We start from the raw sequence: 18,394 nt of genomic DNA on the forward strand, positions 1-18,394 counted from the left end.
GATAGGAAAGAGAAGAGAGAAAAGAGAGGAAGGAAAACAGAGAAAAGAGAGGGAGGAGAAGAGAGAAAAGAGAGGGAGGAGAAGAGAGAAAAGAGAGGGAGGAGAAGAGAGAAAAGAGAGGGAGGAGAAGAGAGAAAAGAGAGAAGGAGAAGGAAAAGACAAAAGGGAGAAGGAGAAGGAAAAGCGGACAGAAAAGAAAGAAAGAAAGGAGGACTGAAAAACGAAAGATTCTCAGGTGACATAGTTGCTTGTGTGTCGGTCTTAGGTTTCCAGTTTGTTTGCGTTTTCACATTTGATCTGACTGTGTAATTGTTAGATGGGATCAATTAAATTGGTTGTTGTTTTCATGGTGGCTGTTGCCTTCATGTAAGGATGTTGTTGCTCTCTTTACTCTGAATTAGATGGCGGTCTGTTACTGCTACTGTATGCATTTCACTGTGTAAATGTGATGTTTCCCTTCCTGGTCCAGGGTTGGGGGGGGTGTGATTGGCTAGGTTTGATGTAGTGCAGCTCAGGGAGATTATGGGCCGTGTTTATGCTGGGCCCGTACAACTGCTGTTGTCATGACTACATAGCTACCTCTTACCTGATCATTAGTTATTTTGCACCTATCAGATACAGTGACATGGGGATTGTGACCAGTATGACATCCTATAAGCATACTTTATTCTGAGACTGGGGTAGTGTAGATATGATTAAACTGGCTGGGGTAGTGTAGATAGGATTAAACTGGCTGGGGTAGTGTAGATATGATTAATCTGGCTGGGGTAGTGTAGATATGATTAAACTGGCTGGGGTAGTGTAGATATGATTAAACTGGCTGGGGTAGTGTAGATATGATTAAACTGGCTGGGGTAGTGTAGATATGATTAATCTGGCTGGGGTAGTGTAGATATGATTAAATTGGCTGGGGTAGTGTAGATATGATTAAACTGGCTGGGGTAGTGTAGATATAATTAAACTGGCTGGGGTAGTGTAGATATAATTAAACTGGCTGGGGTAGTGTAGATATGATTAAACTGGCTGGGGTAGTGTAGATATAATTAAACTGGCTGGGGTAGTGTAGATATGATTAAACTGGCTGGGGTAGTGTAGATATGATTAATCTGGCTGGGGTAGTGTAGATATGATTAAACTGGCTGGGGTAGTGTAGATATAATTAAACTGGCTGGGGTAGTGTAGATATGATTAAACTGGCTGGGGTAGTGTAGATATGATTAATCTGGCTGGGGTAGTGTAGATATGATTAAACTGGCTGGGGTAGTGTAGATATGATTAATCTGGCTGGGGTAGTGTAGATATGATTAAACTGGCTGGGGTAGTGTAGATATGATTAAACTGGCTGGGGTAGTGTAGATAGGATTAAACTGGCTGGGGTAGTGTAGATAGGATTAAACTGGCTGGGGTAGTGTAGATATAATTAATCTGGCTGGGGTAGTGTAGATATAATTAGATAGGATTAAACTGGCTGGGGTAGTGTAGATAGGATTAAACTGGCTGGGGTAGTGTAGATATAATTAATCTGGCTGGGGTAGTGTAGATATCATTAAACTGGCTGGGGTAGTGTAGATATGATTAAACTGGCTGGGGTAGTGTAGATATGATTAATCTTGCTGGGGTAGTGTAGATATGATTAATCTGGCTGGGATAGTGTAGATAGGATTAAACTGGCTGGGGTAGTGTAGATATGATTAATCTGGCTGGGGTAGTGTAGATAGGATTAAACTGGCTGGGGTAGTGTAGATAGGATTAAACTGGCTGGGGTAGTGTAGATATAATTAAACTGGCTGGGGTAGTGTAGATATGATTCATCTGGCTGGGGTAGTGTAGATATGATTAAACTGGCTGGGGTAGTGTAGATATGATTAATCTGGCTGGGGTAGTGTAGATATGATTAAACTGGCTGGGGTAGTGTAGATATGATTCATCTGGCTGGGGTAGTGTAGATATAATTAATCTGGCTGGGGTAGTGTAGATATGATTAAACTGGCTGGGGTAGTGTAGATATGATTAATCTGGCTGGGGTAGTGTAGATATGATTAATCTGGCTGGGGTAGTGTAGATATAATTAATCTGGCTGGGGTAGTGTAGATATAATTAATCTGGCTGGGGTAGTGTAGATATAATTAATCTGGCTGGGGTAGTGTAGATATGATTAAACTGGCTGGGGTAGTGTAGATATAATTAATCTGGCTGGGGTAGTGTAGATATGATTAATCTGGCTGGGGTAGTGTAGATATAATTAATCTGGCTGGGGTAGTGTAGATATAATTAATCTGGCTGGGGTAGTGTAGATATGATTAATCTGGCTGGGGTAGTGTAGATATGATTAATCTGGCTGGGGTAGTGTAGATAGGATTAATCTGGCTGGGGTAGTGTAGATAGGATTAATCTGGCTGGGGTAGTGTAGATATAATTAAACTGGCTGGGGTAGTGTAGATATAATTAATCTGGCTGGGGTAGTGTAGATATAATTAATCTGGCTGGGGTAGTGTAGATATGATTAATCTGGCTGGGGTAGTGTAGATATAATTAATCTGGCTGGGGTAGTGTAGATAGGATTAATCTGGCTGGGGTAGTGTAGATATGATTAATCTGGCTGGGGTAGTGTAGATAGGATTAATCTGGCATGGGTAGTGTAGATAGGATTAATCTGGCTGGGGTAGTGTAGGTATGATTAATCTGGCTTGGGTCATTGTGATCGCTACATAAAGCCAGCTAGCCACAGATGTCAGCTGTGTGTGTGTTAGTCTTTGTGTGACTGAATGCATACTGTACGTTGCATGTGGACCCTTTTGGAGAGACACTGCTATTTTAGGCCAGCTAATGAGACCAAGGTGCAGTGATCAGTGCCTGTGGCAATTTGACCGCCCCCTCCCCCCTTAGTCAGGTATTGCTCGTTCACGTTGCTCGTTCCATGGGTAAGTGAACGCTGCTCGTTCCATGGGTAAGTGAATGCTCGTACCACTGATTTTCCCAAGCATCTTTGACCGGTGTTTTGGCTTACTGCCCCGCATACTGCTTGTATCCACAGCACTAACTAGTTAGTGATCTCGCGCTCGTTTAGTAAAGTGCAGCCAGGATCCTTCTCTGTTTATCGTACTGGTGCATGTGTGATCAAGTCTGTGTGGCTTATGTGTGTTTGCCATTTCACTGGCGGGGCTTGTTTTTGGCCAGCGGGTTGTGCTCATTTTAGCTCACAACAAGCAGCATGGCCAATATTAGACAGAAAAACGCTGCAAATCTCAATGCGGAAGAGGAATGGACGTATCAGGCACTACACTTCATGAACTACCGGTTTAACAAAGAGTTCTATAAACGTCTAATAGATCAGCAGGAAAATTACTTTGAAGTCCTTCCTGTAACTCTTTATGGATTCTACCAACAAAAGGATTGATGATCTGTTTAAGGATGTAATGAAATTTAAACACAGTTTGTACACAGCGTAGGACACAGCGTAGGACACAGCGTAGGATCTAAAGGGTGTGAATGTCACCAGCCAGACCGTATTCAAAACCATGTCTGAGGGTTTCACAATTTTCCTAACACTTGACAAGCACTCTTCCCAAAGGAGACTACCTCGAAAAACCAATCGAGGCGCAATAACAATTTAATTGATGGAATTGAGGATGTAAAGACTGAAACTCGGCATGACACAGAAGTCAAGGTCAAGAAACTCCTGGCAGATCATCACAAATTGGAGATGGAGAGGGCCAGATCAACTCACACTGGATCCTAAACTCATGGAGATGGAGAGGGCCAGATCATCACAAACTGGATCCTAAACTCATGGAGATGGAGAGGGCCAGATCAACTCACACTGGATCCTAAACTCATGGAGATGGAGAGGGCCAGATCATCACAAACTGGATCCTAAACTCATGGAGATGGAGAGGGCCAGATCAACTCACACTGGATCCTAAACTCACAGAGATGGAGAAGGCCAGATCAACTCACACTGGATCCTAAACTCACAGAGATGGAGAAGGCCAGATCAACTCACACTGGATCCTAAACTCATGGAGATGGAGAAGGCCAGATCAACTCACACTGGATCCTAAACTCATGGAGATGGAGAAGGCCAGATCAACTCACACTGGATCCTAAACTCATGGAGATGGAGAGGGACCAGATCAACTCACACTGGATCCTAAACTCATGGAGATGGAGAAGGCCAGATCAACTCACACTGGATCCTAAGCTCATGGAGATGGAGAGGGTGCATAGCAATGGCAATTTCTTCCCCAATGTATGGCCCAGATCTATAGTGGTGAAACTGCTGAGGTTCAAAGACAAGGAGGAGATTCTCAGGAGTGCCTGAAGGGAACCAAAATCTTCATCAATTTAGACTTCTCTGAAAAGGTAAACATCAAAAGAAAGGAACTGCTGCCATGACTAATTGAAGAACAGAAGAAAAGTAACATCGCATACCTGAAGTATGATCAGCTGGTCGTTCACCCCGCCTCTTGTAGGCCTATGGCAAATGACTCCTCTATAGTCAACTGACACACACACACACACACACACACACACACACACACACACACACACACACACACACACACACACACCACACACACACACACACACACACACACACACATTCTACTTTGTTCATGTGTTTCACCTAACCTCGTGACCTAAAACACACTGTTCTTATAGTCTTCAGTGGTGTTATGTGGACTATGTCAATGTGGCTTCCATAGGAAGTGCACCCCATTGATCAAACGAACACCTGTGTGTGGTTGTATTGGACATTTGAGGCATGCATTTCTGTTTCCTTTCCACTCTCTGGATGATTCCCACTGTGTATCTCTCTTAGTTGGGCAGGATATCAATCCTGATAACATGGTCTTTAACCCATTAGATATTAATGAAGCCAAGGATATCAACCCTGACAACATGGTCTTTAACCCATTAGATATTAATGAAGCCAAGGATATCAACCCTGATAACATGGTCTTTAACCCGTTAGATATTAATGAAGCCAAGGATATCAACCCTGACAACATGGTCTTTAACCCATTAGATATTAATGAAGCCAAGGATATCAATCCTGATAACATGGTCTTTAACCCATTAGATATTAATGAAGCCAAGGATATCAACCCTGATAACATGGTCTTTAACCCGTTAGATATTAATGAAGCCAAGGATATCAACCCTGATAACATGGTCTTTAACCCATTAGATATTAATGAAGCCAAGGATATCAACCCTGACAACATGGTCTTTAACCCGTTAGATATTAATGAAGCCAAGGATATCAATCCTGATAACATGGTCTTTAACCCGTTAGATATTAATGAAGCCAAGGATATCAACCCTGATAACATGGTCTTTAACCCATTAGATATTAATGAAGCCAAGGATATCAACCCTGATAACATGGTCTTTAACCCATTAGATATTAATGAAGCCAAGGATATCAACCCTGATAACATGGTCTTTAACCCATTAGATATTAATGAAGCCAAGGATATCAACCCTGATAACATGGTCTTTAACCCGTTAGATATTAATGAAGCCAAGGATATCAACCCTGATAACATGGTCTTTAACCCATTAGATATTAATGAAGCCAAGGATATCAATCCTGATAACATGGTCTTTAACCCATTAGATATTAATGAAGCCAAGGATATCAATCCTGATAACATGGTCTTTAACCCGTTAGATATTAATGAAGCCAAGGATATCAACCCTGATAACATGGTCTTTAACCCATTAGATATTAATGAAGCCAAGGATATCAACTCTGATAACATGGTCTTTAACCCATTAGATATTAATGAAGCCAACAATAAATATAATGATTGTGTTGATCCAGATTCAAATTTCCTGAAATGTACCGGAGATAAGTCTATCACTTGTGATTACTATAATGTTAAACTACTATGCAGGTTGTTATATTGCTTATCTTATTCCAAGACAAGCTAATTTTCTACCTTTAATTTGAACATTTGCAGTCTTCCTAAAAATCTAGCTGCAATTCCTAATCTATATCAATGACTTAGCTGCTGTGTCTTCTACTGTAACTCCCGTTCTCATAGCTGCTGTGTCTTCTACTGTAACTCCCGTTCTCTTAGCTGCTGTGTCTTCTACTGTAACTCCCATTCTCTTAGCTGCTGTGTCTTCTACTGTAACTCCCATTGTCTTAGCTGCTGTGTCTTCTACTGTAACTCCCGTTCTCTTAGCTGCTGTGTCTTCTACTGTAACTCCCGTTCTCTTAGCTGCTGTGTCTTCTACCTCCCATTCTCTTAGCTGCTGTGTCTTCTACTGTAACTCCCATTGTCTTAGCTGCTGTGTCTTCTACTGTAACTCCCGTTCTCTTAGTTGCTGTGTCTTCTACTGTAACTCCCATTCTCTTAGCTGCTGTGTCTTCTACTGTAACTCCCGTTCTCTTAGCTGCTGTGTCTGCTACTGTAACTCCCATTCTCTTAGCTGCTGTGTCTTCTACTGTAACTCCCATTGTCTTAGCTGCTGTGTCTTCTACTGTAACTCCCGTTCTCTTAGTTGCTGTGTCTTCTACTGTAACTCCCATTCTCTTAGCTGCTGTGTCTTCTACTGTAACTCCCGTTCTCTTAGCTGCTGTGTCTTCTACTGTAACTCCCATTGTCTTAGCTGCTGTGTCTTCTACTGTAACTCCCGTTCTCTTAGCTGCTGTGTCTTCTACTGTAACTCCCATTCTCTTAGCTGCTGTGTCTTCTACTGTAACTCCCGTTCTCTTAGTTGCTGTGTCTTCTACCTCCATTCTCTTAGCTGCTGTGTCTTCTACTGTAACTCCCGTTCTCTTAGTTGCTGTGTCTTCTACTGTAACTCCCATTCTCTTAGCTGCTGTGTCTTCTACTGTAACTCCCATTCTCTTAGCTGCTGTGTCTTCTACTGTAACTCCCATTCTCTTAGCTGCTGTGTCTTCTACCTCCATTCTCTTAGCTGCTGTGTCTTCTACTGTAACTCCCATTCTCTTAGCTGCTGTGTCTTCTACTGTAACTCCCATTCTCTTAGCTGCTGTGTCTTCTACCTCCATTCTCTTAGCTGCTGTGTCTTCTACTGTAACTCCCATTCTCTTAGCTGCTGTGTCTTCTACTGTAACTCCCATTCTCTTAGCTGCTGTGTCTTCTACCTCCATTCTCTTAGCTGCTGTGTCTTCTACTGTAACTCCCATTCTCTTAGCTGCTGTGTCTTCTACTGTAACTCCCGTTCTCTTAGCTGCTGTGTCTTCTACTGTAACTCCCATTCTCTTAGCTGCTGTGTCTTCTACTGTAACTCCCATTCTCTTAGCTGCTGTGTCTTCTACTGTAACTCCCATTCTCTTAGCTGCTGTGTCTTCTACTGTAACTCCCATTGTCTTAGCTGCTGTGTCTTCTACTGTAACTCCCGTTCTCTTAGCTGCTGTGTCTTCTACCTCCATTCTCTTAGCTGCTGTGTCTTCTACTGTAACTCCCATTCTCTTAGCTGCTGTCTCTTCTACTGTAACTCCCATTCTCTTAGCTGCTGTGTCTTCTACTGTAACTCCCGTTCTCTTAGCTGCTGTGTCTTCTACTGTAACTCCCGTTCTCTTAGCTGCTGTGTCTTCTACTGTAACTCCCGTTCTCTTAGCTGCTGTGTCTTCTACTGTAACTCCCGTTCTCTTAGCTGCTGTGTCTTCTACTGTAACTCCCGTTCTCTTAGCTGCTGTGTCTTCTACTGTAACTCCCGTTCTCTTAGCTGCTGTGTCTTCTACTGTAACTCCCATTCTCTTAGCTGCTGTGTCTTCTACTGTAACTCCCGTTCTCATAGCTGCTGTGTCTTCTACTGTAACTCCCGTTCTCTTAGCTGCTGTGTCTGCTACTGTAACTCCCGTTCTCTTAGCTGCTGTGTCTTCTACTGTAACTCCCATTCTCTTAGCTGCTGTGTCTTCTACTGTAACTCCCATTCTCTTAGCTGCTGTGTCTTCTACTGTAACTCCCATTGTCTTAGCTGCTGTGTCTTCTACCTCCATTCTCTTAGCTGCTGTGTCTTCTACTCTAACTCCCGTTCTCTTAGCTGCTGTGTCTTCTACTGTAACTCCCATTCTCTTAGCTGCTGTGTCTTCTACTGTAACTCCCATTCTCTTAGCTGCTGTGTCTTCTACCTCCCATTCTCTTAGCTGATGATACCAATTAGATTTTATCACATAAGAATTTTGATTCACTGGTTGATGAATTCATCTCAGGCATGGCCAAATTTTCTGAATGGTTCCAAATAAATAAATAATCTTTAAATGTTAAATGTAACTTTATTGCATTCACTAGTAAGAATAATAAATATTGTATAAAACAAAAGAGCCAGAATCTCAATTGGTGGGAATGAAATTGAACAAGTCATGTCCACTAGATTCCTCTGAGATCTAATTGATGAAATCCTATCCTGGAAAGATCATATTCAATTTGTCTGCAGCAAAGTGATGAAATCTGGTATCATCAGAAAAGTTAGTCGTTTGGTTCATCAGGCTTGCTTCTCAACTCTATACTATAGCTTAATTGACCCATATCTAATTTTTACTGTAATATTGTCTGGGCCAATACGTATGCTTCCTACCTACACAAATAACTCATCACAAAATACATTTGCAAGACTAGCAACCTCCGCTAATTACCTGTCTCCATCTGCAACTTTGTTTAAGAAACTCAATATCTTGTCTATTTAAGACATTAATTTTTGCCAATGATGCACTTTCATCTACAAATACTCATATCTCCCAGTCAGTTTACCTAAACCCTTCAATGGATTCTTCCAGGTTAATTCTGAAGTCCATCTATATAACACAAGACACTGTGATAACCTTTACCCTGCCCACTGCCATGCCTCACATAGTCAATTCTCTATCAGATACAGAGGTACCATACTCTGGAATTCTTATCTTCACATTGCCAAAACATCCCTCAATAACTTCAAGTGAAGACTGGAGATCAGCCTGATGAACCAAACTACTCAGTAATCTCCTCCATGAAGACTGAGGGTCAGCCTGATGAACCAAACTACTCAGTAATCTCCTCCATGAAGACTGGGGGTCAGCCTGATGAACCAAACTACTCAGTAATCTCCTCCATGAAGACTGGGGGTCAGCCTGATGAACCAAACTACTCAGTAATCTCCTCCATGAAGACTGAGGGTCAGCCTGATGAACCAAACTACTCAGTAATCTCCTCCATGAAGACTGGGGGTCAGCCTGATGAACCAAACTACTCAGTAATCTCCTCCATGAAGACTGGGGGTCAGCCTGATGAACCAAACTACTCAGTAATCTCCTCCATGAAGACTGGGGGTCAGCCTGATGAACCAAACTACTCAGTAATCTCCTCCATGAAGACTGGGGGTCAGCCTGATGAACCAAACTACTCAGTAATCTCCTCCATGAAGACTGGGGGTCAGCCTGATGAACCAAACTACTCAGTAATCTCCTCCATGAAGACTGGGGGTCAGCCTGATGAACCAAACTACTCAGTAATCTCCTCCATGAAGACTGAGGGTCAGCCTGATGAACCAAACTACTCAGTAATCTCCTCCATGAAGACTGGGGGTCAGCCTGATGAACCAAACTACTCAGTAATCTCCTCCATGAAGACTGGGGGTCAGCCTGATGAACCAAACTACTCAGTAATCTCCTCCATATAGCCTAATTATTGCACACATGCGCACACACACATTTAGACAAAACAAATACTATTCGTTTTTTTCGTGATTACATATACATTAATTTATACTTTTAGAATTAGTAGGTTTGGGTATCTGTTTTAACAAACCTTTTTTATTTCGGTACTTACAGTATATAAATAAATAAATAAATCCGCTTGGGCTTCCAACCACACCTGCACGTCTTTTTTATTTTATATCATTTATCTGTGTTGTTGTTTATCACTTGGTTTCTTTGGTGCGAATAAATGAAACTTTAAGTATAATATTAGATTTTCTGCACCCCACCCCCCCAGTGTAAACCACCTTTCTCTCTGTGACCAGCTGAATGTGTGTGAATGGTCTGTCCTGCGATGCCTCACCACAGGGGCATGTTCGGTCCTCCTGTTCCCTGGATGTAGACCATCATCTAATGCCTGTTAATAACATGGACAAACAGAACACACTGGCCAGCAGGAATGTAGCAGAGATTACATCTAGTGCCCCATATTGCTCACACACACACACACACACGCGTCCCCAAACACACACACACACGCCCACCCTGGCCCCTAGGGAGAGAGAGCGGCTCAGCTTAGTGTGTGTTGATTTGATACTGGCCAGGCATCTGACAGCCCAGCCCTGTGTGTCTGTGTGTACCCTGTCTGAAGTAACAGGCCAGACCCCAGCTCAGACCGGGAGATGAACTGATTAAAAAGAGCAGTTTCAGTCAGTACTGCAGTGCACACTGTCTGTGACTTACTGTTGACTAGCGCCTTTGGCTCTGTGGACGCCAGGATGAAAAAATAAAAGCAGTGCACTTAAAGCTAGTGCCCCTGCTGTTTTCGTAACGTAGCCAGTGCTGTGGTGCAATGCCCACCGTCCGTTCTCAAATGGACTGCACTGCTGCCAATCCTTGTATCCATTACAGTCCTTTTAAATGTATTAAGAAAACATCTTTTAACTCTGCAGCTCTCTTTAAAGCTCACATGCTAAACCTTGTATCTGTGGCCTTTCATTGGAGGCCAAATCCAGTAGAAGTCTCCTGTTTTCCATCGACCGGTGCTTAGTCACTATGTGGGTGCACTCTCACTTCTACAGGGGAGGTTATTTTGGGCTTTTCCAGCCACATAGAGGGAACAGTGCTGCTGACACAAGCTGAATGCACATGTAGTATATTCCCCCAACAGCTCCACACTAGTTGAAGTATATTCACCCAACAGCTCCACACTAGTTGAAGTATATTCCCCCAACAGCTCCACACTAGTTGTAGTATATTCCCCCAACAGCTCCACACTAGTTGTAGTATATTCCCCCAACAGCTCCACACTAGTTGAAGTATATTCACCCAACAGCTCCACACTAGTTGAAGTATATTTCACCCAACAGCTCCACACTAGTTGTAGTATATTCCCCCAACAGCTCCACACTAGTTGAAGTATATTCACCCAACAGCTCCACACTAGTTGAAGTATATTCCCCCACAGCTCCACACTAGTTGAAGTATATTCCCCCAACAGCTCCACACTAGTTGTAGTATATTCCCCCAACAGCTCCACACTAGTTGAAGAATATTCCCCCAACAGCTCCACACTAGTTGTAGTATATTCCCCCAACAGCTCCACACTAGTTGAAGTATATTCACCCAACAGCTCCACACTAGTTGAAGTATATTCCCCCAACAGCTCCACACTAGTTGAAGTATATTCCCCCAACAGCTCCACACTAGTTGAAGTATATTCCCCCAACAGCTCCACACTAGTTGAAGTATATTCCCCCAACAGCTCCACACTAGTTGAAGTATATTCCCCCAACAGCTCCACACTAGTTGGAGTATATTCCCCCAACAGCTCCACACTAGTTGGAGTATATTCCCCCAACAGCTCCACACTAGTTGAAGTATATTCCCCCAACAGCTCCACACTAGTTGGAGTATATTCCCCCCAACAGCTCCACACTAGTTGGAGTATATTCCCCAACAGCTCCACACTAGTTGGAGTATATTCCCCCAACAGCTCCACACTAGTTGGAGTATATTCCCCCAACAGCTCCACACTAGTTGGAGTATATTCCCCCCAACAGCTCCACACTAGTTGGAGTATATCCCCCAACAGCTCCACACTAGTTGAAGTATATTCCCCCAACAGCTCCACACTAGTTGGAGTATATTCCCCCAACAGCTCCACACTAGTTGGAGTATATTCCCCCAACAGCTCCACACTAGTTGGAGTATATTCCCCCAACAGCTCCACACTAGTTGGAGTATATTCCCCCAACAGCTCCACACTAGTTGGAGTATATCCCCAACAGCTCCACACTAGTTGGAGTATATTCCCCCCAACAGCTCCACACTAGTTGGAGTATATTCCCCCAACAGCTCCACACTAGTTGGAGTATATTCCCCCAACAGCTCCACACTAGTTGGAGTATATTCCCCCAACAGCTCCACACTAGTTGGAGTATATCCCCCAACAGCTCCACACTAGTTGAAGTATATTCCCCCAACAGCTCCACACTAGTTGGAGTATATCCCCCAACAGCTCCACACTAGTTGAAGTACAGTACCAGTCAAACGTTTGGACCTACTCATTCAAGGGTTTTTCTTTATTTTTACTATTTTCTATATTGTAGAATAACAGGTTTGCCTTGTTAAAAGTTAAATTGTGGTATTTATTTCCTTCTTAATGCGTTTGTTGTGACGAGGTAGGGTTGGTATACAGAAAATAGCCCTATTTGGTAAAAGACCAAGACCATATTATGGCAAGAACAGCTCAAATAATCAAAGAGAAACAACAGTCCATCATTTTTTAAAGATATGAAGGTCAGTCAATCTGTAAAATTTCCAGAACTTTTAAAGTTTCTTCAAGTGCAGTCGCAAAAACCATCAAGCGCTATGATGAAACTGGCTCTCATGAGGACCGCAACAGGAAATTAAGACCCAGAGTTTCCTCTGCTGCAGAGGATAGGTTCATTAGAGTTACCAGCCTTAGAAATTGCAGCCCAAATAAATGCTTCACAGAGTTCAAGTAACAGACACATCTCAACATCAACTGTTCAGAGTAGACTGCGTGAATCAGTCCTTCATGGTCGAATTGGTGCAGAGAAACCACTACTAAAGGACACCAATAAGAAGAAGAGACTTGCTTGGGCCAAGAAACATGAGCGATGGACATTAGACCGGTGTAAATGTGTCCTTTGGTCTGATGAGTCCAAATTTGAGGTTTTTGGTTCCAACCGCCATGTCTTTGTGAGAAGTATGATCTCCGCATGTGTGGTTCCCACCGTGAAGCATGGAGGAGGAGGTGTGGGGGTGCTTTGCTGGTGACACTGTCATGATTTATTTAGAATTCAAGGCACCCTTAACCAGCATGGCTACCACAGCATTCTGCAGTGATATGCCATCCCATCTGGTTTGCGCTTAGTGGGACTATCATTTGTTTTTCAACAGGACAATGACCCAAAACAAACCTCCAGGCTGTGTAAGGGCTATTTGACCAAGAAGGAGAGTGATGGTGCTGCATCAGATGACCTGGCCTCCACAATCACCCGACTTCAGCCCAATTGAGATGGTTTTGGATGAGTTGGACTGCAGGGTGAAGGAAAAACAGCCAACAAGTGCTCAGCATATGTGGGAACTCCTTCAAGACAGTTAGAAAAGCATTCCTCGTGAAGCTGATTGACAGAATGCCAAGAGTGTGCAAAGCTGTCATCAAGGCAAAGGGTGGCTACTTTGAAGAATTTTGATTTGTTTAACACTTCTGATTCCATATGTGTTATTTCATAGTTTTGATGTTTCACTATTATTCTACAATGTAGAAAATAGTAAATAATAAATAAAAACCTGAGTAGGTGTGTCCAAACTTTTGACTGGTACTGCAGCTCCACACTAGTTGTCAGCCTGCATTCTATTAGGAACCTAGATGTGACTGACCACCACAATAGCATGTCTCATTGCTCTTATGATAATAGGATTCCAGATGCATTCACCCTTCCAGATGTACCACTGATATTATAGTGAGCTGTGGTGTGTCAAGTAATTATGTTATTATAATGAGTAATGTGGTGTGTCAAGTAATTATGTTATTATAGTGAGATGTGGTGTGTCAATTAATAGTTTTCTGTGGAGTTCTCTGCTCCTTTTCAGTATGTGAAGTGTGAGGAAAGACTGTTACACTTTGTCACACCTTGCTGCATTGTGCAATATGAACCTTTTTCACACCTTCAACTTGCTGATACATTTTTCACCGTGCCGCATAATTCTATCATAATTCATTCATAAAGAAATTATTATTAGAGGCTCAGTCAAGGTTGTTGAGAGAAAATGTTGACTCCCCATGCTTTATATTTCAGGGATGATGTGTGATGTTTCTACTGTGTTATCACCCAGTGTGTAACCATAGAATGAATATGAGTAGAACTGGGATTCCAAGTCAAGTCAACGATGCCATAATGGTTGAACTGGTGGCCATTTTGAGTTTCCCCATATGATTATAGCAAGAATTCTAATTCTACGGTTGTTTTTTCTCTCTATCTCTCTCTCTCTCCACTTACAGAATATGACAGACACCTAGCGCACAGCAAAGGCATGGCGACAGCATACCTGGACCCCAACCTCAACCACACCCTGGCTGGGGGGGCCAAGTCGCGCCTCAGCGCGGGCATAGGCACGGCCACCGAGCGAGCCCCTGGGGCTCCAGACAGGGTCCTGAAGGTCTTCCATCACTTCGAGAGCAACAGCGAGCACAGCACATGGGCCAGTAACATCCGCCATGGGGACGCCACCGATGTCAGGGTAAGACAGACGGCAAATGTCTCAACAGGGGTCACACACCCACTCAGTTGAAGTAGATGTTGTCACTAATCACAGGTCTGGCATCTGATTATCACACACGATGGAACAGCATCTGACCCTGCATCAGAACTAGAGCCAATCAGTGTAGACCCAGCTTTAACCTGCAACTCATTTTACATTTACATTTGACATTTTAGTCATTTAGCAGACGCTCTTATCCAGAGCGATTTACAGGAGCAATTAGGGTGCCTTCCTCAAGGGCACATTGACAGATTTTTCACTTAGTCAGCTTGGAGATTCGAACCAGCGACTTTTCGGTTACTGCTGCCATGTAATGGATAATGGACCTATATATTTTTTGAGTAATATAATCTCTGAGAGGTAACAATCACCTAAATTAAAGCTAGACAGTCAGGGAGAATTTTAAATTCCAAAAACAATGAATTTAGCAGTATTGATTTTGTTACGTTAAAGCAAAAGAACACAGCATTAGCCATGGTAAAAATGTGTAGAATTACAGGAAATTAGCTTTTAAATGGAAACAATTTCTCTCAGGTCCATGGAGAAATTTGTAGAGTTGCAGAAAAGTGGCTTAAATATTCAGAAATGTCTCTACACTGCCAAGATGGGGGGTTTGTACAATTTCTATATTATTATTTTTTACATTGCTCCCCTAATGAAAAGGCCTGAGTTAAACATAACACTGTCTTTTTTTCTTTTTTTTTAATGAAATTATAAAATTATAATAAAATGTCATCAAACTTTTTCACAATTTGAGCTTTTTATCCATTTCGGTAATGAGAATGCTCAGTGAGGTAAAGGGGATGTTTAAGGATAAGAACCTCATTCTGAAGGCATAAAAGGGAATATATTAATTTAGCATTTAATACATTTACTACTCCTCTAGGTATTTTTAGGATTTATGGACAAACTACAGCAACATATTTAGTTTCATTCAAATCAATTATGTTTTTCTAAAGAAAAATTGTATGAAAATAATTTAATCTGGATGCATTTCTTTAATTAAAATTTGGGGTGAAAATATACAAAATACAGGTGCAAATGTACAAATGATTTAAAATAAGACACTATACATCCTCAGAATGATAGTTGATTTTTGCAGGTGCATCATGGTTTTATAACTCAATTTGCTACATAAATGTTTAAAACTGCTTTCATGAGAATCACCCAGCTGCTGCTGCTGTACAGAGACTATTGATTAGTGTTGCACATCAGAGCAGTGATGCAGCAGCTTGTTGGTTTGTCAATAGCTGTATGTTAGTAAAAGTTCAGAGCACAATCCCTAGTTGCTTTTCATATTGGAAAACCGTACTGTGATCGTTGTGTGGTTACGCTGCAACTGTCTAACTGCACTCCGACTCTATCTGCACATGTTCGCTAAGGCAGAGGTCTGTGTGTGTCTTCATCAGTACATGTTGCAGATTCTCTTTTAACTGACGTTGCAGTGCCTTAGCTCGGTGATCTTTAGTGGCAGTCAACCTAGGTCTCACATAAGGCGCACCTGAGGCCTCAAAGTTGGCTAATTACACAATACCATTCACACAGCTCATATACAGTAGGGCACACAATTAAACATGTGTGAACTATGACCCTCTGGGACCAGCATTGTCTTTCCTCAGGTAGAGTCTTGAAAACCCTAGCCTGATCCCAGATCTGTTTGTGCTGTCTTTATTTTAGCTCCTACGTTCATTGTCACGCATGCCAAAGGGGTTGGCAAGACAGCACAACCAGATCTACAACCAGGCTATGCAAACACAAAATACATTTGAAAGAAATGTGGGTACATTTTCCCTGCCCTCACTGACACAGACAGTGGTCTCAGGTGTGTGGTGATGTGAAACTGGAAATTGATTCCTGGCACCTAACATAAACCCATAGATCTCTTATTTCCTAGAGAAAGAAAACTATTGAAACAAGGGAATAACTGCCGAATTACACCCAATTCCTTATGTAGTGCACTACTTTTGTCCAGAGCCCTATGGGGCCTGGTTAAAAGTAGTGCACTAAATAGGGAATAGGTTGCCATTTTTGAGAGGCAGCCATGGTGCATAGGTCTCAGTGCAGTCAGCAGATGTCTGTGTTAAGTTGTGTGTTGGATCCACATTCTCTTCCTGGTTCCATCCCAGAATAAACATGTTCCTATTTCCTGAGCTGGTCTCCAAAGACCCCCCATCCCATCACACATATCCTGTTCATACGACATCAATAGCACTCTGCCTATCTGCTTATAGTCTGTGTCCCAAATGGTACCCTATTCCCTACGGAGTGCACTGCTCTGGACAAAAGTAGTGCACTATATAGGGATTGGGAATAGTGAGCCATTTGGGCTGCAAGCCATACAGGCTCATCCTATCCCAGATATCCTGTTGATGCTGCTTCCATAGTAACACCGTAGAATTACATATAGAACATGGAATGTAATTGCATATCTATGAATAACCCTCTGCCTAGTGCACATTAGTCATCCATATTAATTTCCTGAATCCACATGACTATACGCCAGTGGGATTTCTTTTTGGACCCTTACAACAAGGGAAGGGTAGTAAAATTTGCTTATTTGTTAGAGACAATCTGTCTTATCATCATAGATGCGGCTGTCATCGTGTTTAGCCTAATATTGTGTGATGGGGAATTTGTCATGTTCAGTTTGTCTTGTTCTCACAAGCTAATGAGAGACACTGTTTACGTAAGCAGACTGATTCTGTCTCTATAACCTTCAACTACTGCTGCTACTACTACTACTACTGTTGCTACTACTACTACTACTGTTGCTACTACTACTGCTACTGTTGCTACTACTACTGCTATTGCTGCTGCTGCTACTACTACTACTCCTACTACTACTACTCCTACTGCTGCTACTACTACTGCTGCTGCTGCTACAACTACTACTACTGCTATTGCTGCTGCTGCTACTACTACTACTACTACTACTACTACTACTACTACTACTACTCCTATTGCTGCTACTACTGCTGCTGCTACTACTACTACTACTACTACTACTACTACTACTACTACTCAGACTGCAGCTACTACTGCTACTACTCCTACTGCTGCTACTACTACTACTCCTACTGCTGCTACTACTGCTGCTGCTACTACTACTACTGCTACTACTACTACTACTCAGACTGCTGCTACTACTGCTACTACTCCTATTGCTGCTACTACTACTCCTACTGCTGCTACTACTACTACTACTACTACTACTACTACTACTACTACTGCTGCTACTACTACTACTACTACTATTACTACTACTACTACTACTGCTACTACTACTACTGCTATTGCTGCTGCTGCTGCTACTGCTGCTACTACTACTACTCCTACTGCTGCTACTACTACTACTACTATTACTACTACTGCTGCTACTACTACTACTGCTACTACTACTACTGCTATTGCCGCTGCTGCCACTACTACTACTGATGCTACTACTACTGCTGCTGCTACTACTACTATTGCTGCTACTACTACTACTACTGCTGCTACTGCTACTACTACTACTACTGCTGCTACTACTACTACTGCTATTGCTGCTGCTGCTACTACTATTACTGCTGCTGCTACTACTACTACTGCTGCTACTACTACTACCGCTATTGCTGCTGCTGCCACTACTACCACTGCTATTACTGCTGCTACTACTACTACTACTGCTATTGCTGCTGCTGCTACTACTACTACTGCTGCTGCTACTACTACTTCCCGCCGCTACTACCACTACCACCGCTATTGCTGCTGCCACTACCACTACTACCACTACTACTACCACCACCACCACCACTACCACCACCGCTGCCACTAGCACCACCGCTGCTACTAGTACCACCGCTACCACTAGTACCACCGCTACCACCACCACTACCGCTGCTACCACCACCACCACCGCTATTGCCGCCGCTACTACCACCACTACTACCACTACTACTACTACCA

The 18,394-nt window shown here is 42.7% G+C and overlaps 1 protein-coding gene across 12 annotated transcripts in view; it reads left to right on the plus strand.

Moving 5' to 3' along the window:
• Positions 1 to 18,394, plus strand: part of LOC106588992 (focal adhesion kinase 1) — a 252,781-nt gene that overhangs the window by 114,147 nt on the left and 120,240 nt on the right. For all 12 annotated transcript variants that reach the window (XM_014178602.2, XM_014178603.2, XM_014178600.2 and 9 more), the window contains one exon: positions 14,190 to 14,428. In XM_014178602.2, the coding sequence (XP_014034077.2) occupies positions 14,222 to 14,428 (207 nt within the window). In that variant the 5' untranslated portion in view covers positions 14,190 to 14,221. The remainder of the gene's footprint in view (positions 1 to 14,189; positions 14,429 to 18,394) is intronic.

This window comes from Salmo salar, chromosome ssa27, assembly GCF_905237065.1.
Source record: "Salmo salar chromosome ssa27, Ssal_v3.1, whole genome shotgun sequence".
In the NCBI taxonomy this organism is placed as follows: domain Eukaryota; kingdom Metazoa; phylum Chordata; class Actinopteri; order Salmoniformes; family Salmonidae; genus Salmo; species Salmo salar.